The sequence below is a fragment of the Dama dama genome, chromosome 16 (genome assembly GCF_033118175.1).
Source record: "Dama dama isolate Ldn47 chromosome 16, ASM3311817v1, whole genome shotgun sequence".
NCBI classification, from domain to species: Eukaryota; Metazoa; Chordata; class Mammalia; order Artiodactyla; family Cervidae; genus Dama; species Dama dama.
In genome coordinates, this window is record NC_083696.1 from 25,678,560 (window position 1) to 25,706,125 (window position 27,566).

At 37.6% G+C, this 27,566-nt stretch overlaps 1 protein-coding gene across 1 annotated transcript in view; it reads left to right on the top strand.

Moving 5' to 3' along the window:
* The window catches only part of LOC133071420 (serine/threonine-protein kinase MRCK alpha-like), a 53,638-nt gene that overhangs the window by 8,768 nt on the left and 17,304 nt on the right, over positions 1 to 27,566 (top strand). The window contains exons 5-10 of the mRNA XM_061164008.1: positions 4,169 to 4,245; positions 15,562 to 15,672; positions 23,309 to 23,392; positions 24,740 to 24,845; positions 26,314 to 26,450; positions 27,125 to 27,261. Coding sequence (XP_061019991.1) covers positions 4,169 to 4,245; positions 15,562 to 15,672; positions 23,309 to 23,392; positions 24,740 to 24,845; positions 26,314 to 26,450; positions 27,125 to 27,261 — 652 coding nt within the window. The remainder of the gene's footprint in view (positions 1 to 4,168; positions 4,246 to 15,561; positions 15,673 to 23,308; positions 23,393 to 24,739; positions 24,846 to 26,313; positions 26,451 to 27,124; positions 27,262 to 27,566) is intronic.

Consider the following 27,566-nt stretch of genomic DNA (forward strand, 5'->3'; position numbering starts at 1 on the left):
GAATTTAATAAAAAAATAAACTGAGGGTGTTACCTTTAACTGAAGGGATATTTCATTTTTCTCAACAGAAACTGCTTCTTATGCAAGTATGTTAGTGGAGCTTCTACCTGTCTGAGTTCACCTTTCCTTTCATTCCACAGTTTTTTGGTTCACATTGGATTGTATCAGAGTGGGATGAACCTTCAAGAGCTGATCAACATTCTGGAGGGGAGGGAATAGGTGAATCAGGAATTCAGGATAGGCAAATTCTGGAAGTAAATATTTGTCTAATAAATATTTGTGGGTTGACTTTTTATGGACAATAGAAGAAACAATTAAAAAGAACTTGAGTATCCTTACAAAGACAAGAACCAAGATAAGTCCTAATTCAAGAGAAGGGTAGAATAAGTGATGCACTGAATAAAGAATAAGTGATATAGCAAGTTCAGGTGGTGGTGGCCTCAGGGCAGATTCTCCAGCAAAGGAATCAAGGCCAGGATATTGCTCACTACAGAGCACCAGCAGATGGGGTCCTTCAGAACTCTGAAACCTTGATAAGTGGGAGTAGTGCTAGGCTTGACATTTTTTTGAAGGAACCTAAAAACAAAGACTATATATTATCACAATACTTTATCAAGTTAACATTTTAAGCCTTTAACACGAAGTTTTATTTTTCAGTTCAGTTTAGTTCAGTCACTCAATCATGTCCGACTCTTTGCGACCCCACGGACTGCTGCATGCCAGGTCTCCCTGTCCATCACCAACTCCTGGAGTTTACTCAAACTCATGTCCATTGAGTCGGTGATGCCATCCAGCCACCTCATCCTCTGTCATCCCCTTCTCCTTCCACCTTCAATCTTTCCCAGCTTCAGGGTCTTTTCAATGAGTCAGTTCTTCACATTAGGTGGCCAAAGTATTGGCATTTCAGCTTCAACATTAGTTCTTCTAATTATTCAGGACTGATTTCCTTTAGGATGGACTGATTGGATCTCCTTGCAGTCCCAGGGATTCTCAAGAGTCTTCTCCAACACCACAGTTCAAAAGCATCAATTCTTCAGCACTCAGCTTTCTTTGTAATCCAACTCTCACGTCCATATATGACTACTGGAAAGACCATAGCCTTGACTAGATGGACCTTTGTTGGCAAAGTAATGTCTCTGCTTTTTAATATGGTGTCAAGGTTGGTCATAACCTTTCTTCCAAGGAGCAAGTGTCTTAATTTCATGGCTGCAGTCACCATCTGCAGTGATTTTGGAGCCCCCCCAAAATGAAGTCTGTCACTGTTTCACTTTTATTTGTCACAGTTTTATTTTTACCATTATTTTTTCCCCTGAATGCTGCAGAACAGTACAATCCTTATGCAGTATTATGTGACATTTCTGAACACAATTCCTTATTTGACTATTAAGAAATTGTGTTAGTGATTTAGAGCTGGAAAATTCACAGTCATGGCAATATCAGTTGTTAAATGTATGCCTATTGGAGAAGGTCTAAATTCATACTTTCTCTTCTCTTGTATTTAAATAAAGCTGTAATCATACCATAAGATTTTATTTTTTAATATATTTAAAGTTAGTACAATTGCTAAAGGTTAATGTATGGAATTTTTTTAAAATTCCTTTAAGGAAAAAAAGAAACTTGTAGTTGAATGTTTTATTCTGTCCAAATAAATAAAGCCTTGATACTATCAGAAAAGTTTTAAGTATAATTAACATTTGTTTTATTCTGCCTGTGTTCTTCTTATAGATAACTTAGGCTAAGAAATGCATACATTTGACCCTCCATATTTGTGAGTTCCATGTCTGTGGATTTACCCAACTCAGATAAAAAATACAAAATAAAAGATTTCTGGAAAGTTTCCAAAAGGAAAACTTGACTTTGCTGTGCACCAGCAGCTATTTACATAGAATTTATGTTGAATTTCCCAACTTCCAGCAACTATTAAATAGCATTTACATTGTATTCAGTACTATAAATAACCTAGAGATGATTTAAAGTATATAGGAGGATGTGGGCAGGTTATTACATGCAAACACTACATTACTTCATGTAAAGAACTCGAGCATCAGAGGACTTTGGTATCTGCAAGGGGTACTGGAAGCCATCTCCTGTGGATACTAACAGATACTGGGTATTTGGGAGGAATAATTTGAAACTTATTCCTGCTGTGGGGAGAAGCTAACACAGAAAAAGCATCCATTATTGGCATGACCGTATTGCTGAAATCCCCTTGAGGCTTCTAAAAATGCTTCAAAATCTATTTAAATGTAATATTATTAAGGAAAAGAAAGCAATGACTTGACACACAGGAGTTAATTCATGAAAACTTACATAATTTATTTACATAGTTTCATTATAAGTTTAACATAAATTTGCTAAAATTATTTCATTTGAGATGCATAATTCTCAGACATATTTAATATATAAAAATAAATATATGTATATTTTGATTTAAATATGTATCTTTATACAATGTGTCAGCAAATTTGGAAAACTCAGTAGCCACAGGACTGGAAAAGGTCAGTTTTCATTCCAATCCCAAAGAAAGGCAATGCCAAAGAATGCTCAAACTACCGCACAATTGCACTCATCTCACACACTAGTAAAATAATGCTCAAAATTCTCCAAGCCAGGCTTCAACAGTACGTGAACCATGAACTTCCAGATGTTCAAGCTGGTTTTAGAAAAGGCAGAGGAATCAGAGATCAAATTGCCAACATCCATCAAAAAAGCAAGAGAGTTTCAGAGAAACATCTATTTCTGCTTTATTGACTATGCCAAAGCCTTTGACTGTGTGGATCACAATAAACTGTGGAAAATTCTGAAAGAGATGGGCATACCAGACCACCTGACGTGACTCTTGAGAAACCTGTATGCAGGTCAGGAAGCAACAGTCAAAGCTGGACATGGAACAACAGATTGGTTCCAAATAGGAAAAGGAGTACATCAAGGCTGTATATTGTCACCCTGCTTATTTAACTTATATGCAGAGTACATCATGAGAAACACTGGGCTGGATGAAGCACAAGCTGGAATCAAGATTGCCAGGAGAAATACCAATAACCTCACATATGCAGATGACATCACCCTTATGGCAGAAAGTGAAGAGGAGCTAAAAAGCCTCTTGATGAAAGTGAAGGAGGAGAATGAAAAAGTTGTCTTAAAGCTCAACATTCAGAAAACTAAGATCGTGGCATCTGGTCCCATCACTTGATGGCAAATACATGGGGAAACAGTGGAAACAGTGGCTGACTTTATTTTTGGGGGCTCCAAAATCACTGCAGATGGTCTTGGCAGCCATGAAATTAAAAGACGCTTACTCCTTGGAAGGATAGTTATGACCAACCTAGACAGCATGTTAAAAAGCAGAGACATCACTTTGTCAAGAAAGGTCCATCTAGTCAAGGCTATGGTTTTTCCAGTGGTCATGTATGGATGTGAGAGTTAGACTATAAAGAGGGCTGAGCACAGAAGAATTGATGCTTTTGAACTGTGGTGTTGGAGAAAACTTTTGAGAGTCCCTTGGACTGCAAGGAGATCCAACCAGTCCATCCTAAGAGAAATCGGTCCTGGGTGTTCATTGGAAGGACTGATGTTCAAGCTGAAACGCCAGTATTTTGGCCACCTGATGCAAAGAGCTGACTCATTTGAAGTAACCCTAATGTTGGGAAAGATTGAAGGTAGGAGGAGAAGGGGACGACAGAGGATGAGATGGTTAGATGGCATCACCAACTCAATGGACATGAGTTTGAGTAAACTCTGGGAGTTGGTGATGGACAGGGAGGCCTGGAGTGCAGCAGTTCATGGGGTCACTAAGAGTCGGACACGTCTGAGCGACTGAACTGAACTGAACTGATGTATACAAGGGCTTCCCAGGTGGCGCTAATGCAGGAGATGTAAGAGACGTGGTTTCGATTCCTGGGTCAGGAAGATCACCTGGAGGAGGGCATGGCAACCCACTCCAGTTCTTGCCTGGAGAATTCCTTGGACAGAGGAACCTGGTGGGCTACTGTCCATAGGGTCGCACAGAGTCAGACACAACTGAAGCAACTTAGCATGCACGCACATAATAAGTCAGGTTATCTCCAAAAATATGGTCTGAAAACAATTTTAAAAGATTAAGGTTGAAAAAGGTGTGAATGTTAGTTTTAGTTTTCTCATTTATAAACTGCTTGCTGTTGTCTTCCAGGTTTAGGGCTACAAGACCCAAGTTCATCTTCCTTGGCACTTTTTAATACAACTTCTAATGCCATGGCTCAGTGTGAAGTAAGTACTAAACTTCTTGGGTATGTGCTGCAGCCACTTCAGAAGTCACTGATGCTCTGAGTAACACTTCCCTTTGCAATAAAACTCTTTTAGTATCATTCCATGGGAGAGGACTGAAGGCTTGACCTAAGCACATAACAAAGAAACAGTTTTCATGGAAGTAAGGCTGCAAGTTTCTGTAGGCTGTAAAGTCATCTATATTAGGGTTAAAATAACAAAATATTTTACATTGTGAACTCTGACACACATAAAGAAAAGTACATAAAACACCTCTGTTACCTGCTCTCGGGTGAAGATCGGAAACATGATTGATGCCCCACAAGTGTTCCCTTCCTCAGAAAGAGCAACCCCTCTCTTTCTGCTGGGGGTAATTGATACTCTGCTGCTCACCTTGCTTTTTGTTATATTTTTACACTCAATGAATGTATGCATCCCTAAAAAAGAGGATTTAATTTTAGAATGTAAGTAGAATCACTCTGTACACGTTCTTTTGTGTCACAGCTTTGAGTGGGTGAGTCTCATTTATGTGTAGAAATAATATGTTGAACTGTATTTCAATATATGTGATCATCCATTATGTGAAAATACAGTAGTTTATTTACCCATTCTGTTTTTGGGGAATCCCTGGATATGTGTCTGGTTCCATTCAGGAAACTAAGAACTGTAACAGTTAATAGAGATGTTTCATTTTATCTATTTATTTTGTAAAACTTCACTGAGGTGCAATTGATGTACAACTGATGTACATATTTAATGTATATAATTTGGTGACTTTGGACATACACATATAGCCATGAAACTATCACCACAATCAAAGTAACAGATATATCCATTACCTCCAAAAATTTCCTTGTGCTTCTTTTTATTGTTGTTGTAGGAACACTTTTGTCCCCCACATTGCTTGCTGGATCTTAGTTCTCTGACCAGGGATTGAACCGAGGCCCTCAGCAGTGGAAGCAGGGAGTCCTAACTACTAGACTGCCAGGGAATTCCTGTAAGAACACTTAACATAAACTCTTTTAACAAGTTTTCAAGTACACAATGCAATATGGTTAGCTATTGGCACAACTTTGTACCGCAGATCTCCGGAATTTATTCATCTTGCATAAGTGAAACTTTGTACTTATTGACAGACGTTTCCCCACTTTTCCTCCCCTCGAGTCATCGGCAACCAGCATTCCACTCTCTACTTCTGTGAGTTTGACTACTTTAGAATCTTCCCATAAGTGGGATCATGTAGTATTTGTCGTTCTGTAACTGGCTTATTTCACTTACCATAATGTCCTCTGGGTTCATTCATGTGAAAGTGGAAGTGTTAGTCACTCAGTCGTGTCCAACTCTTTGTGACCCCATTGACTATGAATATCCAGGACTCATTTCCTTTAGAATTGACTGGTTTGATCTCCTTGCAGTCCAGGGACCTATCAGGAGTCTTCTCCAAGACCACAATTCAAAAGCATCAATTCTTTGGTGCTCAGCCTCATTATGTGATGGAGGCTCACATCCATCACACATCCATACATGACTCATGGAAAAACCATAGCTTTGACTATATGGACTTTTGTTGATAATGTCTCTGCTTTTTAATATGCTGTCTAGGTTTGTCATAGCTTTTCTTCCAAAGAGCAAGTGTCTTTTAATTTCATGGCTGCAGTCACCATCTACAGTGATTTTGGAGCCCAGAAAAATAAAGTATGTCACTGTTTCCATTGTTGCCCCATCTATTTGCCATGAAGTGATGGGACTGGATGCCATGATCTTAGTTTTTTGGACCCCAGAAGCTGTGTTCTTCACCACTGTTCTACCTTGCCGGTGATCTTAGTTTTTTGAATGTTGAGTTTTAAGCCAGTTTTTTCACTCTCCTCTTTCACCTTCATCAGGAGGCTCTTTAGTTCTTCTTCGCTTTCTGCCAGGGTGTCAGAAGGGTGGTGTCATCTGCATATCTGAGGTTATTGGTATTTCTCCCAGCAATCTTGATTCCAGCTTGTGCTTCATCTAGCCAAGCATTTCGCATGATGCACTCTGCATATAAGTTAAATAAGCAGGGTGACAATATACAGCCCTGACGTACTCCTTTCCCAATTTGGAACCAGTCCCTTCTCAGCACCAAAATCTGTCTTAGGGTTCTCCAGAGGAACAGAACCAACAGGAATTTCTATCAATATCTATTTGTGTATCAATATCTCCTTCTGGTTATGTTCCATAATCATGTGAGCCAATTCCTATAATATCTGCATCTTTTTATATTCCTTATGTTTATATATATATGTTTAATCTTTTATTTATTTAAGGAATTGATTTATGATCTATTTATATGAGACAATTTCTTATACTATCTGTATCTTTTTATCTATCCTTATGTATATTTATGGGCTTCCCAGGAGATGCTAGTGGTAAAGAACCCACCTGCCAATGCAGGAAGCATTAAGAGATGTGGGTTTGATCCCTGGGTCAGGAAGATCCCCTGAAGGAGGGCATGGCAACCTATTCTAGTATTCTTGCCAGGACAATCCCATAGACAGAGGAGCCTGGCGGGCTATAGTCCATAGGATCACAAAGAATTGAACATGACTAGCGACTAAGCAACTAATGAGATTGTATGAGTGAGACCCTTGTCTGATAGTATTGGTGGTCTCTTCTATATGAGGGTACAGTGAGGAGCTGGCTGTCTGCAAGCTAGAAAGAAAATTCTCACCAGAAGCCAACCACACTGGCACCCTGATCTAAAACATCCAGCCTCCAGAACTATGAGAAATATATGCCTGCTGTTTAGTCACCTAATCCATGGTATTTTGTTTTGGAAGCTGTAGTCGACTAAGACAGTCCCCAAATTATTTTATGTGGTTAGAGTAACCTTATACCAAAACCTGATAAGGAATATTTTAGAAGGAAATTATAGTCTAATCTTACTGGTGAACATACAGAATTCTACTTTTGACATTAATGAGTATTTTGTTGGTTCTATACCTGTTGTGAAAAATACAGGTTTTGTCTTAACTGAAAACACAGGTTTACATTTTAGCCACTCATTAAAAGATTATTGAGAGTGAGGCTAGGATAACAATGCTCATGTGTTTGTTAAGGATAAATGTATACAATCTAGGATTTTGGCTGAAGTTACAGAAGCATTCTTTGAACTTTAGTTTGAAATTTAACAAGAACATGCATGGCTTCAGCTGTGCTGATTGCCATGGCATTCCTTGGAACACTTCAAAGATTATATGCACTATTTTCAGTATACTTCTGGAGAAGGCAATGGTACCCCACTCCAGTACTCTTGCCTGGAAAATCCCATGGACGGAGGAGCCTGGTGGGCTACAGTCCCTGGGGTCACAAAGAGTCTGACACGACTGAGCGACTTCACTTTCACTTTTCACTTTCATGCATTGGAGAAGGCGATGGCAACCCACTCCAGTGTTCTTGCCTGGAGAATCCCAGGGACGGTGGAGCCTGGTGGGCTGCCATCTATGGGGTCACATAGAGTCGGACATGACTGAATGGACTTAGCAGCAGCAGCAACAGTATAGAATATCTGCAGCATACACATACCAAATCTGACCTTTTGTATACTCTTAGCTATACAGTGGGAATTCTCATGAAATCCTGAAACTGTTGAAAAAAATTTTAAGTCTTTAAAAAAAGTTGCTAAACAGAATAAAAAGAATAACTCAGCATGACCAATTTGGTACTATAAGACCCTGATGCTGGGAAAGATTGAAGGCAGGAGGAGAAGGGGACGACAGAGGATGAGATGGTTGGATGGCATCACCGACTCGATGGACATGAGTTTGAGCAAGCTCCAGGAGTTGATGATGGACAGGGAAGCCTGGCATTCTGCAGTCTACGGCGTTGCAAAGAGTCAGACAGACTCTGTGGGAAAAGGCAAGGTTGGGATATTTCGAGAGAACAGCATCGAAACATGTATATTATCTAGGGTGAAACAGATCACCAGCCCAGGCTGGATGCATGAGACAAGTGCTCGGGCCTGGTGCACTGGGAAGACCCAGAGGAATCGGGTGGAGAGGGAGGTGGGAGGGGGGATCGGGATGGGGAATACATGTAAATTCATGGCTGATTCATGTCAATGTATGACAAAAACAACTACAATACTGTAAAGTAATTAGCCTCCAACTAATAAAAATAAATGGAAGAAAAAAAAGAGTCAGACACAACAGAGCAACTGAACTGAACTGAACTGATACACAAAGTTTCACTTTAGAAAATGAATCAACATAACACAGTAACAGATTAAAAATATAACACAGTAACAGATTAAAAATATTAAAAGTCTGGCTCAGTCTCTTGTGGGGTCACTGCTCCTTTCTCCTGGGTCCTGGTGTGCACAAGGTTTTGTTTGGTCCTCCAACAGTCTGTTTCCCCAGTGCTATGGAAGTTCTGTAATCAAATCCCACTGGCCTTCAAAGTCAAATTCCCGGAGGGATCTCAGTCCGTTTGTTGGATCACCAGGTTAGAAAATCTGTTGTGGGCCCTAGAACTTTTGCAACAGTGCAAGAACGTCTTTGGTGTAATTGGTCTTCAGTTTGTAGGCTCGGTGGCTCTATGGTGGGGCTGATGGCAACCTCCTCTAAGAGGACTTAGGCCACACACTGTGCCTCCCAGGTCTGTGGCAGCCAGAACCCTTGTCTCCACAGCAGGTCACTGCTGACTGTGCCTCCACGGGAGACCCTCAAACACTCAAAGGCAGGTCTGGTTCAGTCTCTTGTGGGGGTCACTGCACCTTTCTCTGGGTCTTCGTGAGCATGAGGTTTCGTTTGCACCCTCCAAGCGTCTCTGGAAGTTATGAGATTTGATTCTAAATGCAATTGCATCCCTCATACCATCTTGTTGGGACTTCTCCTTTGCCCTTGGACATGGGGTATCTTTCTTCGGTGGGATCCAACATTCTCCTGTTGGTTTTTCAGCAGCTTGTTGCGATTTTGGTATTCTTGCAGAAGATGAGCACATGTCCTTCTACTCCACCATCTTGATTTTCATGGATTAAAAATATAAATTATATAATTTCAATAAAAGCATAAGAATATCTGAAAAAATTCAGCAGCCTTTTGTGATAGAAAAGCAAAACCCTTCTTCCCAATCTAGAAATAGAAAAAGAACTTTCTTTATCTGATCAAAGATATCAGCAACAAAAGTCATATATAATAATAATATTTAATATTATATAATTATTATTTTATGTTATATAATATTATTATCCTCCATCCTAAGTCACTTCAGTCATGTCTGACTCTGCAACTCTATGGATTGAAGTCCACCAGGCTCCTCTCTCCATGAGATTCTCCAGGCAAGAATAGTGGGTGGGTTGCTATGCCCTCCTCCAGGGGATCTTCCCAACCCAGGGATCAAACCCATGTCTCTTACCATCTCCTGCATTGGCAGGTGGGTTCTTTACCACTAGCACCACCTAGGAAGCCCTCTTTACCACTAGTGCCACCATTATATATAAAATAATTATTATATATGTATATATATAATATACTGTATTATATATAACTGTATAATATAACTGTATATTGGTGAAATACTGATGCTTTCCTATTTTATATTTATGAATAAAATATAAAAATGAAAAGTATAAAGTGAAAAAAGTATAAAAATGAAAAAATAAAAAATTTTATGTTTATGAACATAAAATTCATTATGAAATTGAGGATCTTTTCCATAAATTATTAGAATTATTAAGAGTTTAGCAAGGTGGTTGACTACTGTATCAGTATATGAAAATCAATATACAGAGTATATTATATGTAGAGAACATGTTGACTACAATGTCAATATACAGAAATAAATATATGTCACATCAATATACTCAAATCAAATGCATCTCTCTATATGAATATTAAATGATATGAAGTAATTATATTAGAATATTAAATAATTACCTTTTAAAACACACACCATTTACAACAGCATAAGGAATCAAATATTTAGAAGCAAATCTAACAATAGCTAGAAGGCTTTGGAAGAAATATTATAAAATTTAAAGAGGGATATTTGAAAAGGCCTAAGTTAAATAGTAAGTCTATTTTTTTTTTCCCCTTTATTTATTTATTTATTTTTTCAGTGGGTTTTGTCATACATTGACATGAATCAGCCATGAATTTACATGTATTCCCCATCCCAATCCCCCCTCCCACCTCCCTCTCCACCCGATTCCTCTGGGTCTTCCCAGTGCACCAGGCCCGAGCACTTGTCTCATGCATCCCACCTGGGCTGGTGATCTGTTTCACCATAGATAATATACATGCTGTTCTTTCGAAACATCCCACCCTCACCTTCTCCCACAGAGTTCAAAAGTCTCTTCTGTATTTCTGTGTCTCTTTTTCTGTTTTGCACATAGGGTTGTCGTTACCATCTTTCTAAATTCCATATATATGTGCTAGTATGCTGTAATGTTCTTTATCTTTCTGGCTTACTTCACTCTGTATAATGGGCTCCAGTTTCATCCATCTCATTAGAACTGGTTCAAATGAATTCTTTTTAACGGCTGAGTAATATTCCATGGTGTATATGTACCACAGCTTCCTTATCCATTCATCTGCTGATGGGCATCTAGGTTGCTTCCATGTCCTGGCTATTATAAACAGTGCTGCGATGAACATTGGGGTGCATGTGTCTCTTTCAGATCTGGTTTCCTCAGTGTATGCCCAGAAGTGGGATTGCTGGGTCATATGGCAGTTCTATTTCCAGTTTTTTAAGAAATCTCCACACTGTTTTCCATAGCGGCTGTACTAGTTTGCATTCCCACCAACAGTGTAAGAGGGTTCCCTTTTCTCCACACCCTCTCCAGCATTTATTGCTTGTAGACTTTTGGATAGCAGCCATCCTGACTGGCGTGTAATGGTACCTCATTGTGGTTTTGATTTGCAAAAAAAAAAAAAATAGTAAGTCTATAGCACTAGATTGAAAGACTCAATATTATAAACATATTAATTCTTCATTTTTTTATTAATCTATTTTATATTGAAGGATAATTGCTTTACAGAATTTTGTTGTTTTCTGTCAAACATCAACATGAATCAGCAAATGTCCCCTCCCTTTTGAACCTCCCTCCCATCTCCCTCCCCATCCCACCCCTGTAGGTTGATACAGAGCCCCTGTATGAGTTTACTGATAATATATCAATTCAATCAAGACTCCATCAAGATTAAAGATTTAATATAAAATATCAAGATTCAATATAATCCTGATAAAATTCCATTCTCTTCATGAAATTTGCAATGTGGTCACACATCTGTTCTCTACGTCTGCATGTCCATTCCTTCCCTGCAAATAGGTTCATCAGTACTATTTTTCTAGATTCCATATATATGCATTAACATACTATATATGTTTTTCTCTTTCTGACTTACTTCACACTGTATAACAGGCTCTAGGTTCATCCACCTCACTACAACTGATTCAAATTTGTTCCACTTTATGCCTGAGTTATATTCCATTATATATTATATATGTGTGTATATATGTATATTATATATATATAAACATATGTATGTACATATATATATACATATATATGTATATTTTTATATATTATATATATGTGTATCACATGTTCTTTATCCATTCATCTGTCAATAGACACCTAGGTTGCTTCCATGTCCTGGCTATTATAAATAGTGTTGCAGTAAACACTGGGGTACCTGTGTCTTTCTGAATTGTGGTTTTCTCAGGGTATATGCCCATAGAGGGATTGCTAGGTGATATGGTAGTTTTATTTCTAGTTTGTTAAGGAATCTCCATATTGTTCTCTGATGTTTTTGACGTGGAGCATTTTTAAAGTCTTTATTGAATGTGTTACAATATTGCTTCTATTTTATGTTTTTGGTTTTTTGGCCACGGGCTTGTGGGATCTTAGCTGCTCAGCCAGAGATGGAGTAGGCACCTCTTGCACTAGAAGGTGAAGTCTTAACCACTGGACTGCCAGAGGAGTATTTGAAAAAATTTAAGTATTTGAAGAAATAAAAATCTGCATATTGTGTAATTCCATTTCTAGAAATATATCATATAGGAATGCTTGCATATTTTATGCCAGGAGGTATGTACAAGAATGGTTGTAATAGCTAAAATACAAATGTCCATCAAAATGAATGAATAAAGAAGGTAGGCTCTAATAATGGGATGAAATACACAAGAGCAATAAAAATGAATAAATTACAGCTATACACAACACCATGAATGAATTCATTAGCATAACATGGAGTGAAAAAAGTCAAACACAAAAGACAACACACTATGAGTAAAATTAAACTCTGTGTTTTGTAGTCTCAGCTGATTGGTAGTGATGCTCTTGGCTAGGAATGCCCAGGGCGTTCACCTGGGCCATAGTACTTGTAGTGAGTGCCACACGCAATCCTCTCCATCACCACAGGGACCACTGTGTGTCTGGCCCAAGCCTTGTGGTTCTTATTATGATAGCAGGATGCACTTAAGTAAAAACTATAAGGGAAATTTGAGGAACACGATTGATCACTCACAGGCCCTGGAGGGTACATGGCACACCCCAGGGCCACACAACAAGGTGGCAGATAGAATGGGAGAGAAAGTAGACCGAGAGCTCTGATTTTACTAGCATAGAGGGTGGGGTGTCTTGAGTTTCAGGGTTTCACTCTATGTTGCCTAATTTAAAGCTTAAAAGCAAGATTCAGGGGATGGGAGAGGACAGAAGGGTCTCTCCAGTGGTCAGCTACCTGGATTACTGAGAACTTTCTGAAGGGAATCTTCATTGGTTGGAGTAAATTAACTCCTTATCTACTTGCTTTGCTGGTAGCTGTGTCATATAGCTAGCTGGCTTATGCCCACAGTAATGCTCTTGGCCCTCCCAGGAAACAAGCCTATTAGCAATGTTGTTCAGTCACAGTCATATCCAACTCTTTGTAACTCCATGCACTGCAGCACACCAGGCTTCCCTGTCCCTCACCATCTCCCAAAGTTTGCCCAAGTTCATGCCCATTGCTTCGGTGATGCCACCCAGCCTTCTCATCCTCTGATGCCCTCTTCTCTTTCTGCCTTCAGTCTTTCCCAGCATCAGAGACTTCTCCAATAAGTCGACTCTTTGCATCAGATGACCAAAATACTGGAGCTTCAGCTTCAACATCAGTCCTTCCAATGAGTATTCAGGGTTGATTTCCTTTAAGATTGACTGGTTTTATTTCCTTGCTGTCCAAGGGACTCTCAGGAGTCTTCTCCAGCACCGCAGTTCAAAAGCGTCAATTCTCTAGCACTCTGCCTTCTTCATGGTCCAACTCTCACAACCATATGTGACCAATGGGAAGACCATAGCCTTGGTTATATTATTAGCAATAAGTGACAGCCAATCTTGCCAGTTTTAAATTTCCAGCCTGGTGCCTCAGATGGTAAAGAATCTGCCTGCAATGCAGGAGACCCAGGTTTGATCCCTGGGTCGGGAAGATCCCCTGGAGACGGGAATGGCTACCCACTCCAATATTCTTGCCTGGAGAATTCCATGGACAGAGTTGCCTGGTGGGCTATGGTCCATGGGGTTGCAAAGAGTTGGATGGGAGTGAGCGAGTAACACTTACAGTGTTAGGCTCAAGTATTTTGTTGGGAGCCTTGTTGATCTCTAAAATATTAGCCACATAGAAAACTGTGTGTGCATGCTCTGTTGCTCAATCATGGCCAACTCTTTGTGACCCCATGGTCTATAACTGACAGGTTCCTCTGTACATGGAATTTTCCAGGCAAGAATACTCTAGTGGGTTGCGATTTCCTACTCCAGGGGATCTTCCTCATCCAGGGATCAAACTCACGTCTCCTGTGTCTTCTGCATTGACAAGTGGATTCTTTGCCACTGTGCCACATAGAAAATTGTACCTGGAATCAATCCCCAAAACAGACTTTTAAATTCTCCACACCAAAAAAAAAAAATCAATAAAATATATGAACAATAAGTCATATTTCACAACAGTAGTCACATGAATTAACAATGGAAGATACTGTATCCAACCTATGAAAATGAACAGGGCATTGGGGATTTAAGGAGCCACAACCACCACCACCATCATCTCATGCATATTAAACATTATGTGTAAAGAAAACAGCAAAACACTCTCTAGTACCATGTGAAACACTCACTGTGTATATGCAACCCCAGGAAAGCTGACCTATAGCTTCACCTCATCTTCCGATTGAGCCTCACTTATATAAAAATCTTGGAGCTGCCTCTGCATTTTAAGAAACTTTGTAACTTTGGAAATCACTCACTACATGATCTTCCAAAGTAAAGTCACAAAAATTCTGACCATAATAGGTGTTGACCCCTGGGTGCCAGTATTTCTATGCTATTAAATAAGCAGGGGTTTACATTGGTGCCATTAGTCACACAACCAAGGTCAGTTTCATTTACTTTCATTTAATGCCTAATTCACTGTGGGTGGGAAAAATTCTTGTCTTCCTTCTATTGGTCACTGGCTGGGCCTAAGACTTCTGGCATAAGACAGAATAACATGAGAAAAGCGTACACATTTTGTTAAACTTTTACATATACCTGGGAGCCTTCCCAAGAGAAAGAAGACCTTAAGTGACCAGAGTAAGGAAGCTTTTATACTTTTTTAGGCAAAGGAACAATATATTTGTGAAGAAACAATAAGACAAAGGGGTTTGGGTTATGAGTCATGAATAGTAAAGTAACAAGGAATATATGGGTAGTTTAACAATCATATCTTTGTTTATGCAGCCTTCCTGGCCTTGAATTCCGTTGTCTCTGGTGGTAAAGTATTTCCCTCCTCCTGGCACAGGGAGGGTGATTTTCACAGGGAAGATCTGTATCCTTCCTTCAGGAAAACAAACGAGAGTCAGAGTGTCCTTGCAACGCTGTGTCTCAAGTACTTTAAGTAATCAATATGCCCAAGTGACATACTTGGTGGTGACATAGTCTGAACCTCTTCACTAGGTGCCCTCAGGGACAGAGTTCTTATCTTTAGTTTCCGATTCATTTCTCTATAATCCACTGTGAATGGAATCCATCTGCTCAATTTTTTTTTTTTTTAATGCCATGGTACTTCCACATGGAATGGAATGGAATGGAATGATGGATTGTGAAATAGCACATTCTGAAGAGAAGTGCTCAGAGGTGCAGGTGGGAGCATCTGTGTCCACCATTGAAGGAGTTTGGCTACAGTTGTGCATGTTGACATACTTCTTATAAAAAAAATACTAAAATTACAGTTTTATCACCCATTATTGGAAAGTAATGTTATGTTCATGACTTCTGTTAAGAGCGCTGAATTCTATACAGGGATCTCTTGAATTTTTGTTTTCCCTAACTTGTTTTTCTAGGGCGATCCAGTTGACAATATATTTGAACAGAATCTAAAGATCAAGTTTTACATCAGTTCTGGGTCCACATCTCCATCTTCGTATAGTGGAGACGAAGCAGACACAGTGAAGGTACCTCTCTGGGGTAGATTTGCTTCAGAACTTTTCACTGGTACCAGACAAAAGGAGACTGAATCCTGTTCAGAAACAGTGCCCTTTCTCTCTAATCAGATGCATTGCTTAGATAGGAACAGTCTATAGAGAATATTAAGTTTATATGGTAGTAGTTAATATTAAGTTTAACTGATAACCATGTCCATGAGGGGACATGGTCTGGCAGGGAGAGAACTCTCGTTATTTGCATTGCTTTATTTTTTTTTTCTCATCCATTTTTATTTGTTGGAGGCTAATCACTTCACAATATTGCCGTGGTTTTAATTAACATCAAGGAGTTAAGCTGTAACAGGAATGTTTTACATAATCTTATCACAACATAAAGTCTGGTATTAGGTAAGGCATAAAAATACATTTGCTAAACAGACTCACAAACTTTGAAAACAAATTTATAGTTACTAAAGGGGAAACTTGGGCAGGGCAGAGAGGGATAACTAGTTTGGGATTAACAATACATGTGCTGTGCTGTGATTAGTCGCTCAGTTTTGTCTGACCCTCTGCAATGACACGAACTGTAGCCCACGGGGCTCCTCTGTCCATGGGGATTCTCCAGGCAGGAATACTGGAGTGGGTTGCCATGCCCTGCTCCAGGGGATCTTCCTAGCCCGGGTCTCCAACCCAGGTCTCCTGCATTTCAGGCAGATTCTTTACCATCTGAGCCACCATGGAAGCCCAAAAATACTGGAGTGGGTAGCCTATCCCTTCTCCAGGGGATCTTCCCAACCCGGGAGTCAAGCTGGGGTCTCCTGCACTGCAGGCAGATTCTATATCAGCTGAGTTACCAGGGAAGCCCATAAATCACTATATTCTAACATTAAAACAAAAACTACAAATAGTCCTCCTGAGGCCATCCATCATGCAACAAGAACAACAACAACAAAAAACCCCACAAACAAAACAAGACAAAAATACTTTGCTACTGTTCTTACTAAAATGTAAGATCATTTTATGTCTCACATGATGACATATAAAATAACTCTTTGTGGCCCTTTATGATAATCAGAGAACATGACTCTTGGCAAATGTTTCCTCCAGAAATCAAAGGTGTCTCCCAGCTCATATTTTCCCTCTTCAGAAATGCTATTTCCCTCCTCTGCATCTCACTCACCCTGGTTAATCTGGGTAGGGTTTCTCGCTACCCACTTTGGAATCCTGGGGACTAGGTGGCGAGTTCTCCCAGAGATACATGATTTAGTTTGGAAAATTTCAGTGTGGTTTATAGCCAGGTCAGACATTGTTTTCAAATTCTACTCAGAGCGCTTAAAATGTTGATAACAATTTTATTTTATTGTTTTAAAATTTTAATAATCTCTCTCTCATGGAGGAAGGTACAAGGAATAATCTATCACAAGCCCATATACCTATTACCCACAAATTAAGAAAACAGTTTGCCACTTTTGTTCAGATAAAAAGAAAATTGGAATGATACTGAACAGTTGAGCCCATCTGGCTGCATTCTTTTGTCCTGGGAGGTGATCAGATGTTTTGAAATAGTGTGCATTCTTCTGTCCACCCTCTTATATTTTATATCATAGCCTTGTGTTCTTCAATTTCAAAGGATTGCTTGGTCTGCTCAAAATACACAAATAATATCCCTATTGTGAAAATAATGTACTATTTTCACAGTATTTATTCATGTCAAGACAGTTCATCTTCAACTGCTGTGTAGTATTCCAGATTATAAATATACTTATTTATACATAACCATGATTTATATAGCTATATTCCTTTTTATGTATTGATGTCCTTTTTCCTTATTACAATTTCTCTATTACAAAGAGCCTGTTGGGACCTGCTTGGCTATATACATATGGGAGAATTTGTTAGTTACTAGCTAGTAGAAATGCATATTTTCAATGCATAATTTTGCCAAAGGTTTTAATTTTTTGAAACAGTCACAAATTTTACAGAAATACTTCAAGTGCAGTATATGTTTATTTTTCCTGGACTATTTGAAAGTTGTCATTTGATTTTCCATCACCTTGAATACTTAATCTCGTACTTCTTACAAATAAGAATATTCTCCTACATCTTGTTCATATACAGTACAACCATCATCACTAACACTGATGCATCACTATTGACTATCTAATCCTCAGACCCCTTCAGGTGTCACTAACCGCCCCCTCGTGTCCATTATTGCAAAAAAAAAAAGCAGTTCAAAATTGTACTTTGCTCTTGTCTCTCATGAGTTTCTTGCCATATGGAAGTCTCTTGCCATATTAGTCTCTTGCTAAAGTCTTTCTTTGACTTCATTACCTTGATACTCTCAAAAATCACAGGCTGGTTTAGAATAGAATATCTCTCATTTTACAAATGCTTTCTCGTGACTTGATTCAGGTTATGCATGTTTGTCAAAAATATCACAGAAGTGATGCTGTGGTCTTCTCCTTATATGCTATCAGGTGGTACGTGATTTTGATTTATTCCATTGCTGATCATGCTTACTTGACCTCTGCACTAAGGTGGGAAATTCCAGGCCTGTCTATTGTGAAATTACTTTTTTCCCTTTGTAATTAATAAGTATTTTGTATAGAGGTACTTTGAAGCAGTAAGTACCACATTTCTTAACAATTTGCAGTTTACTTGTATCTGTATGGACACATAGTTTTTCATTTTACTCCATTGCTTACAATCCATTATAGTCATAATTTATTCTAGTGTTCAAATGGTTGTATAGCTCATCTTGTATTTTGCCAGCCATGAATTTAGCCATCTCTCCAAGGAGCACTGATTGCTTTTACTGGAAAATGGTATTTAGAAGACAAGATCTGGGTGTTAAGTATGCTCGTTGCTATGGGATGTCACTATTCCAGAATGCTTGTTGGATAGAGATAGAGAAAAATATATTTATATATCCGTCTCTATGTAGAAATCTATGTATCTGTGTATCTGTCATCTATCTGTTCATCTATCATCTCTACTCTCCTACTCACCTACCTACTTATCTAACTGCTACTGCTAAGTCGCTTCCGTCGTGTCCGACTCTGTGCGACCCCATAGACGGCAGCCCAGCAGGCTCCCCCATCCCTGGGATTCTCCAGGCAAGAACACTGGAGTGGGTTGCCATTTCCTTCTCCAATGCATGAAAGTGAAAAGTGAAAGTGAAGCCGCTCAGTCGTGTCTGACTCTTAGCGACCCCATGGACTGCAGCCTACCAGGCTCCTCCGTCCATAGGATTTTCCAGGCAAGAGTACTGGAGTGGGTACTTACCTATAAAAACTGTGAGTTCTTACACACATTTATACCTCTAATTCCAAGCCAACATTATAGGTTTCATTCTAGTTTTCTCCTTTTCTACATTGGTAACTTCTTTCTGTGACAGTGAGAAACTTGATCCTTTATTACTCTCAATATATTTATTATTCTGTCACCTCTGTGCTCTGTGAGCAATCTGCCATCTCTGCAGCTGCCTCATCACTTCTCACACTGCATGGGTTCTGTGTCACTACCTTAGATTACTCTCCTTGTGCTGGGAGAGTACACTCATCTACACTCATCTCACCTTGCTGGGAATAGAGTTTTTAAAAACCAATTTCCCTGGTAAACTCTCATCTACTTTGCATCTCTATGAATTTGCCTATTCTATACATTTTATATAAGTAGAGTCATATAATAGTTGCCCCTTTTTGTCTGGCTAATTTCACTTGGCATAGTATCTTCATATTTCACCCATGTTATCGTGTGTGTCAGAATTTCAATTGTTTTTAAGGCAAAAGAATGGACAAATAGACCAATGAAATATAATTAAATGCCCAGAACCATACAGAGGAACAAAGATAGTCTCTTCAACAAATGGTGCTTGAAAAACTGGACTAGCACATGCAAAAAATATAAACCTTAGACACAGACCTTACACTCTTCAAAAAATTAATTCAAAATGGATCATTAGCCTACTTTTAAAATGCAAAACTACAATATAGGTTAAAGTCTCAGCGACCTTGAGTTAGATAATGACTTCTTAAATATAAAGTCAAAAGCATGGGCCACAAAATAAATTTTTGATAAGTTGCACTTCATTAAAATTAAAAACTTCTGCTCTGTAAAAGAGACTAAGAAGACTAGTCACAGACAGGGAGAAAATATTTGCAAAAGACAAATATGATAAAAAAAAAACTGTCATCCAAAAATACAAAAACTGTTAAAACTCAACCATAAGAAAACAAACAACTTGATTAAAAATGGGTTGACTAAACAGAGACCTCAATAAAAAGAAGATACATAGATTGCAAATAAGCATAGGAAAAGATGTCCATATATATGTCATCAGAAAATGCAAGTTAAAACAATAAACAATGAGATACAACTACACATCAAAATCTGGGACACGGACAACATCAAGTACTGGCAAAATGTAGAGCAATAGGAACTCTCATTCATTGCTAACAGGAATGCAAAATGGTTCAGCTACTTTGGAAGACAGTTTAGCCATTTCTTACAAAATTAAACAGTCTTACCATACAGTCCTGGAATCATGTACCTTGATATTAATCAAATGAAATGAAAATTTATCTCCACACAAAATTCTGGATTATAATACATGGATATATTATTATTATATTACATGGATATATTATATATGTTATGTTTATATATATTATATATAAATTATATTTAATATATATTTATATTATTATATTATATACTTATTATATTATATTATATATAATTATATATAATTTATATATATTATAATTTTATATTATATATTTTATATATATTATATTTTATAATATATATATTTATAATATTATATATACATTATATATATCCTCATTAATATATAATATTATTATATATATAATTATATAATAATATTAATTGACATTATATATGAATATATAATATATTATTAATTTAATTATATTTAATTAATTATAAACAATTATTTATACCTTAATGTAATTATTACTAAATAATTATAATTCATTGATTATTATATTTAAATTAATTAATTTATTATATTTAATGATATTAATATAATATGTATTGATATATGTATTAATATATACTATTATAAAATATATTGTGATATAATTATATAATTATAATTATATATTTATAATATTTATAATATGTGATATATATAATTGTATATTATAATATTATTATGCATAATATATTATATATATTGTGTGTATTAAATATATAATATATAATATATTTATATATTATTATAAATATATTATATTTATTATATATATTAAATATATATTTTTATATTTATAAAATATAGTTTTATATATAAACTTATATATATAAACTCATATATATAAAATATATATAAACTAATATATATATAAACTCATATATATATAAAATATGAGTTTTTATATATGTAAATAAATATGTTTATATATATGTTTGTGTGTTTATATATATGTTTATATATAAACATATATATATGTTTAAATATATGTTTATATATTTATATATATGAGTTTATATATATATATTTTATATATATATAAGATTATATATATTATATAATATATATCATATAATATTATATTATATTACAATTATTATAATACATGGATATATTTAGGTACTTTATTTATAAGTGCCCAAGCTTGGAAGCAACCTTCCTTCATTCAGTTCAGTTCAGTGGCTCAGTCGTGTCTGACTCTTTGGGACCCTATGGACTGCAGCACACCAGGCTTCCCTGACCATCACCAACTCCCGGAGTTTACTCAAACTCATGTCCACTGAGTCGGTGATGCCATCCAACCATCTCATCCCCTGTCGTCCACTTCTCCTCCTGCCTTCAGTCCTTCCCAGCATCAGGGTCTTTTCAAATGAGTCAGCTCTTCATATCAGGTGGCCAAAATATTGGAGTTTCAGCTTCAGCATCAGTCCTTTCAATGAATATTCAGGACTGATTTCATTTAGGATGGACTGGTTGGATCTCCTTGCAGTCCAAGGGACTCTCAAGAGTCTTCTCCAACACCACAGTTCAAAAGCATCAATTCTTCAGTTCTCAACTTTCTTTATAGTCCAACTCTCACATCCATACGTGACTACTGGAAAAACTATAGCCTTGACTAGATGGACCTTTGTTGGCAAAGTAATGTCTCTGCTTTTTAATATGCTATCCAGGTTGGTCATAAATTTCCTTCCAGGGAGTAAGCGTCTTTTAATTTCATGCCTGCAGTCACCATCTGCAGTGATTTTGGAGCCCCCAAAAATAAAGTCAGCCACTGTTTCCACTGTTTCCCCATCTATTTGCCATGAAGTGATGGGACCAGATGCCATGATCTTGGTTTTCTGAATGTTGAGTTTTAAGCCAACTTTTTCACTCTCCTCTTTCACTTTCATCAAGAGGCTCTTTAGTTCTTCTTCACTTTCTGCCATAAGGGTGGTATCATCTGCATATCTGAGGTTATTGGTATTTCTCCTGGCAATCTTGATTCCAGCTTGTGCTTCCTCCAGTCCAGCATTTTTCATGATATACTCTGCATATAAGTTAAATAAGCAGGGTGACAATATACAGCCTTCACGTACTCCTTTTCCTATCTGGAACCAGTCTGTTGTTCCATGTCCAGTTCTAACTGTTGCTTCCTGACCTGCGTATAGGTTTCTCAAGAGGCAGGTCAGGTGGTCTGGTATGCCCATCTCTTTCAGAATTTTCCACATTTTATTGTGATCCACACAGTCAAAGGCTTTGGCATAGTCAATAAAGCAGAAATAGATGTTTTTCTGGAACTCTCTTGCTTTTTGAATCATCCAGCAGATGTTGGCAATTTGATCTCTGATTCCTCTGCCTTTTCTAAAACCAGCTTGAACATTTGGAAGTTCACAGTTCACATATTGCTGAAGCCTGGCTTGTAGAATTTTGAGCATTACTTTACTAGCGTGTGAGATGAGTGCAATTGTGAAGTAGTTTGAACATTCTTTGGCATTGCCTTTCTTTGAGATTGGAATGAAAACTGACCTTTTCCAGTCGCATAGACTGCTGTATTTTATATGCTTTTGAAGTCTGTTTAAGATATGTAATATAAATTATCTGAGCTTATTTTTAGATTATTAGTATTCACATGATTTTGCTGAACCTTCTATAATTGTTTTAGTATATTTCTGCATATTTCAAATCATAAAATACTTCTACATTTATAAGACTAGTAGTTCAAAAATATTTTGAAGATTCTCATCATATATCTACTTGTTAAAATTATCTTTCAAATATATTTAGGATTAATATTCTTTTGGACTTCCCAGGTAGCCCAGTGGTTAAGAGTCCATGCTTCCACTGCAGCTGTCACATGTTCAGTATGTGCTAGAGGAAGTTCCACATGCTGCAGGGTTCAGCCAAAAATTAAAATTCTTCTTTAATATAGTCTACATGTTATGACATGCATTTTAAAATAGCCAAATTGAAATAAAGTATATGAAATAAGTATATATTTTTTGTAGAAACTAAAAGCATAGATTTAAATTACTTAAAACATATTCTTTGCACTGTGAGAATTTTATTTTTACTGTCTTTTTGTATAGCAAATATAATTATTTTGCTTTACTTGAGAAATAATTTAATTCTTATAATTTTGGTCATATGGGTGACTTATCTATCTTCATTTTTGTCTCTTTGTTTCAGATCACAGATTCTGCTCACCTTCCAGTTCACACACCAACAATAAAGAGAAAAGAATGTCATAGTAGAATCCTCTTTCCAACTAAGGTACTTGATTTAGTTATAAATTTAGCAAGTCTTTGAAAAATGACAAGTTGGTTTTGGTCTCTAACCTACCCCTTACCTTCCCTTCTTTTCCCTTCCTTCCCTCCTTCTTATTTTCCTTGGAGACTTCTGGTTAAACATAGCAGATTCAAAAATGCATACCTTTTTTTTGCTTTCTAATGAAACTTACTAACCCAACCAAAGAGAGGAGAAAAGTAGACAAATAAGTCAATGTAATTTTGGAAGATGGAAGAACCTGAGTGAGAGGTTAGGAAGGCTGAAAAATCTCAATGTCAAGGGCTTAGAAAGGCGCTTAAGCCTTAAAAAGGCTTAAAAGTTATCTGGCTAAGTCACAAGATAACTAAGATTTTGCACACCCAGAAGGATTCAGTTACTAGAGAGACCAGATTCTTAAGGAGGCAGGGGTGACTTGCAGTGCTGAAGAGGGGAGTAAATTGATCATCTGAGAAAGAGCAAAAGCAGCCCCTGTACACACATTACTCATGGCACATGGCAGAGAGTGCAAGTCTTGTCCTCCTCACAGATTAGGAAACAGACACAGGATGGTGAGAAAACTGGCCAACTAGTGTTTAGGAAAACCAGATTTTGTTATAATTTTGTTACACATATTGCTATTTTATGACAATAATTTCAGATCAGAAAGACGTGATAAAGAAATGGAAAATCTATAGTGGGTTGTCAAGTTGATAATTCTGTGAAAACATCTACAGTTTTAGTTATTGGGGTCTCAGTGAGAAATTTCAGGGTGCCTTCTGTCTTGAAGGTATAATAGGTCTTGCTTAACTTAATAGGAGTGTTCCATTTCCTGGAGCACATTCTTTTTTATTGATAGTAGAAAATGAAACATAATTTGCTGTAGAGATAAAATTTTGAAATTATTCTTTCTTCTAAAGAAGATTTTAAAAACCATATTATTTTTGCTACCCCTCCCCATAGGCAATTTTGACTCCATTTGTAATAAAGGAATCATTTGAAAAATTTGTCAATCTAGAATTTTTAAATGTTTAGAACATATCAGCGCAAATAAAAGTCAGGCTTCATTTATTGCTACTGCTTCCAAGTAGTAGTAATGTACATTTGATCACCACTTAAACAGTTCTCTTTTTTCTTCTACTCCTCCACACCCCCTTTCTCTTCTTGGTATTTTTGGATTTTTTAAATCAGAATTTTCCAATTATGAAGTACTTAGGGGCAAGAATCTTAAGTACTGGTGAGAAAAGGGAAAGCTGCTTTTCTTTGTTTGGGGCAGGATGGGTTGAAGGAATCACCAGAATGACCTATTCAATGTTATTTAACCATCAATGTGCGTTTGGTCTCTTTGTTTTGTAGCATAAGGCCCACCGGTTTTTCCTCACATCCTTTACCGCTCCCACCAAGTGTCACCAGTGCACGTCTCTGATGGTGGGTTTGATAAGACAAGGCTGCACCTGTGATGGTGAGATCTGAGGAAGGGACACATGGAGTCAGACTCATAGTTCTTGTATCTAAGTGCTTTAGTCAACTCAGTGCCATAACAAAGTACAGAGACTGGGTGGCTTCCCAACACAGCCATACGTTCCTCACTGGCGGGAAGTCTCAGATCAGAGTGGCAGTGTGGCCCAGTTCTGGCGAGCCCTTCTTCCAGGCTGCGCACTGCTTGCAGTGTCTTCACCAGGAGGAGGAACCAAGGAGCTCTGTGCAGTCTTTTCTATAACGGTGCTAATCCCATTCACGAGGGCCCCACTCCCGCGTCCTCTCAAGGACCCCATCTCCAAATACCATCACATGAGGATTAGGATTTCAAGGTATCATTTTTGAAGGAATGCAAGTATTCAGTCAGAACTTTCGTTCTGTTTGAATTGTGGAAGCATGACAGTGAACTGATCGCTTTACTAAAAATCCCTCTGAACCTATTTCCTATGGGGGCTTCTGAAGATACCTCTCTCCAAAGAGCCTCATACCCTCACACCCCAGGGAGGTGTGCTGTGTAGTCTTCAGGCAAGGCCACAGTTATCAGGAAAATGTGTTTGATAAATTTTGTTCTCTATAGCAATAGTAGAGTGTGAGGACCACATTCACCAGCTTATGTGACAGGAAAATAGAATGCTAGCCTTGAGTTGTAATCCTTTTATTTTACTCATTGAATTTATTATGACATCACTGAAAGAAAGAAATACAGTTGGGAATTATCAAACAGTATATCACAGTGCCGCACAGACACCTCATACCTCATCCTAGGGAACAGACTCTGTACTAATAGCCAGTCTCTCAAGTGCCCACTCATGAACACACAGTGTGGAGTAGGACAGCCTTCCTGTCCTCAGCACTTTGACAATCAGAGATGCCTTAACCAAAAATGCATCCCAGCATATTAAACAAAGTGGGATTTTACATGGGGAATGATGTGCCCACGCAATCCTCCTAGGGCAGCAGAGGCAGCTTCTGAGCTGAGCTCCCAGAGCATTTCCTGCTGCCAGCATCACTCCGTCTCTGCTGAGCCTGGAACAGCTCCCACCAGGGTCACAGAAGATGGTGAATCTGGAAGCTACCACTACTGCTGCAGCCCTCAGAACCTGCAACTTCTGCCAGTGTCAAGAAACACCCTGCTGCTGCAGAGTTAAGAGAGTTTCCATCCAATTCAGAAGCCATTCCTGCAGCTGTCACTTCCTGTCAATATCCAAGCCAGTAAAACTGATGTGCTGCATTTTGCAGCTCTCCTAGCTTGACTCAATTCAGAGTCTCACAGAAGGTTATCTTACCAGCAGAACTTACGTCAGGTCCAAAACTTAGTTCCAAGGGAGTCTGGGACAGGTAGTTTTTAGCATTTTGATCTCTAGGATAGAGTAGACAGAATTGCAGTGGGGGTTGAGGGAGTCAACCCATTTTACCCCCTACAATCATAACTCTCTATTTCCTTCAAAAAGCATGTGGGTTCTCATGTCACACAGCCTGTGTAGAAAAAGCTCCAAGAGCTTGTCCGGTGCCTTTTTATCAGAAGGAAGGTGCCTTCTGCCTAGACCCACAGAAAGGCTTGGGAACAGCCTATGAAGGCCATGTCTGGGTAAGTGTCAATGTTCTGGGTTCCCATGAACTCTTAAAGAGTTTATTAATCACTTTTCAAAATGCATGTACAATATCTGTCAGAAGTATCTATGATATGTTATACAATATTAATTATATTAAATTGAAAATATGTTTTGCATCCTAAGAATATGATTTCAGAACTAAGAGTCGCTGTCCCCAATAGGATATTTTCAAATTCCCCAAAGTTTTCTATTTAGACATTACCTTGCTAATGCTGGCTTGAACAAATGCTAAAATCTGTCCTAATGATGTGACTTTGACTTCCAGTCAGGAATAATAACTTATGAGATTAAAAGTGAAAAAAATCTTCCTGAAAAATATTTAAAATCTGAGGTGATTTTGGAGTTACCCAATTTGAATTTAATGTTACCTTAGAGGCAAAGCTGTGACTGTTATTTGAATGAATTGCTTGTGTTAACTGAAATAGTATTTAATATATTTTTCATGCACATGAATTATTGGTAATCAAAAGAATCGCCTTGCTTTTAAATTTTAATCATGTTATGTCATTGGGTTCCAATCTTTTACCAAGAAAAGTGATATATTTGTAACACATTTGTATTGTTTTAATTTTATATGTAATAATTGTGTAGTGTTTGATGTTCCAGCTTGGATTGCTTTTATTTGTTTCTTGAAAAATAAAAACTAAAGATTCCAAAGAAAGCAGGCATGAAAAAGGGATGGCAGAGGGCATTGGCCATAGTTTGTGACTTCAAACTCTTCCTATATGATATGAATGAAGAAGACTCAAAACCGAATGTTGTAGTGAGTCAAGTAATTGACATGAGGTAAGCTTTGAAAGGGAGAATGTTTTTATCAAAACAAGATCTGGAATAAAAATGGTTTCTGATATTCTTTTAAGTAGTGTTGTCACAACTTTACATTAAGTCCCCAATTTTCACCATTCCCATGAGGACTTTAAAAAAGATTTTTGCCTAAAGTTTGCATCATTACCTCTTAGGTGTGGATTATAACTGTGTAATATTTGTAAGAGTTTTTTTTTTAGTCAGAAGTTTATTTTCTTATTATGTTTGCATGTGTTTATAGCAGGACTTCCCTGTTAGCTCAGCAGTAAAGAATCTGCCAGCAATGC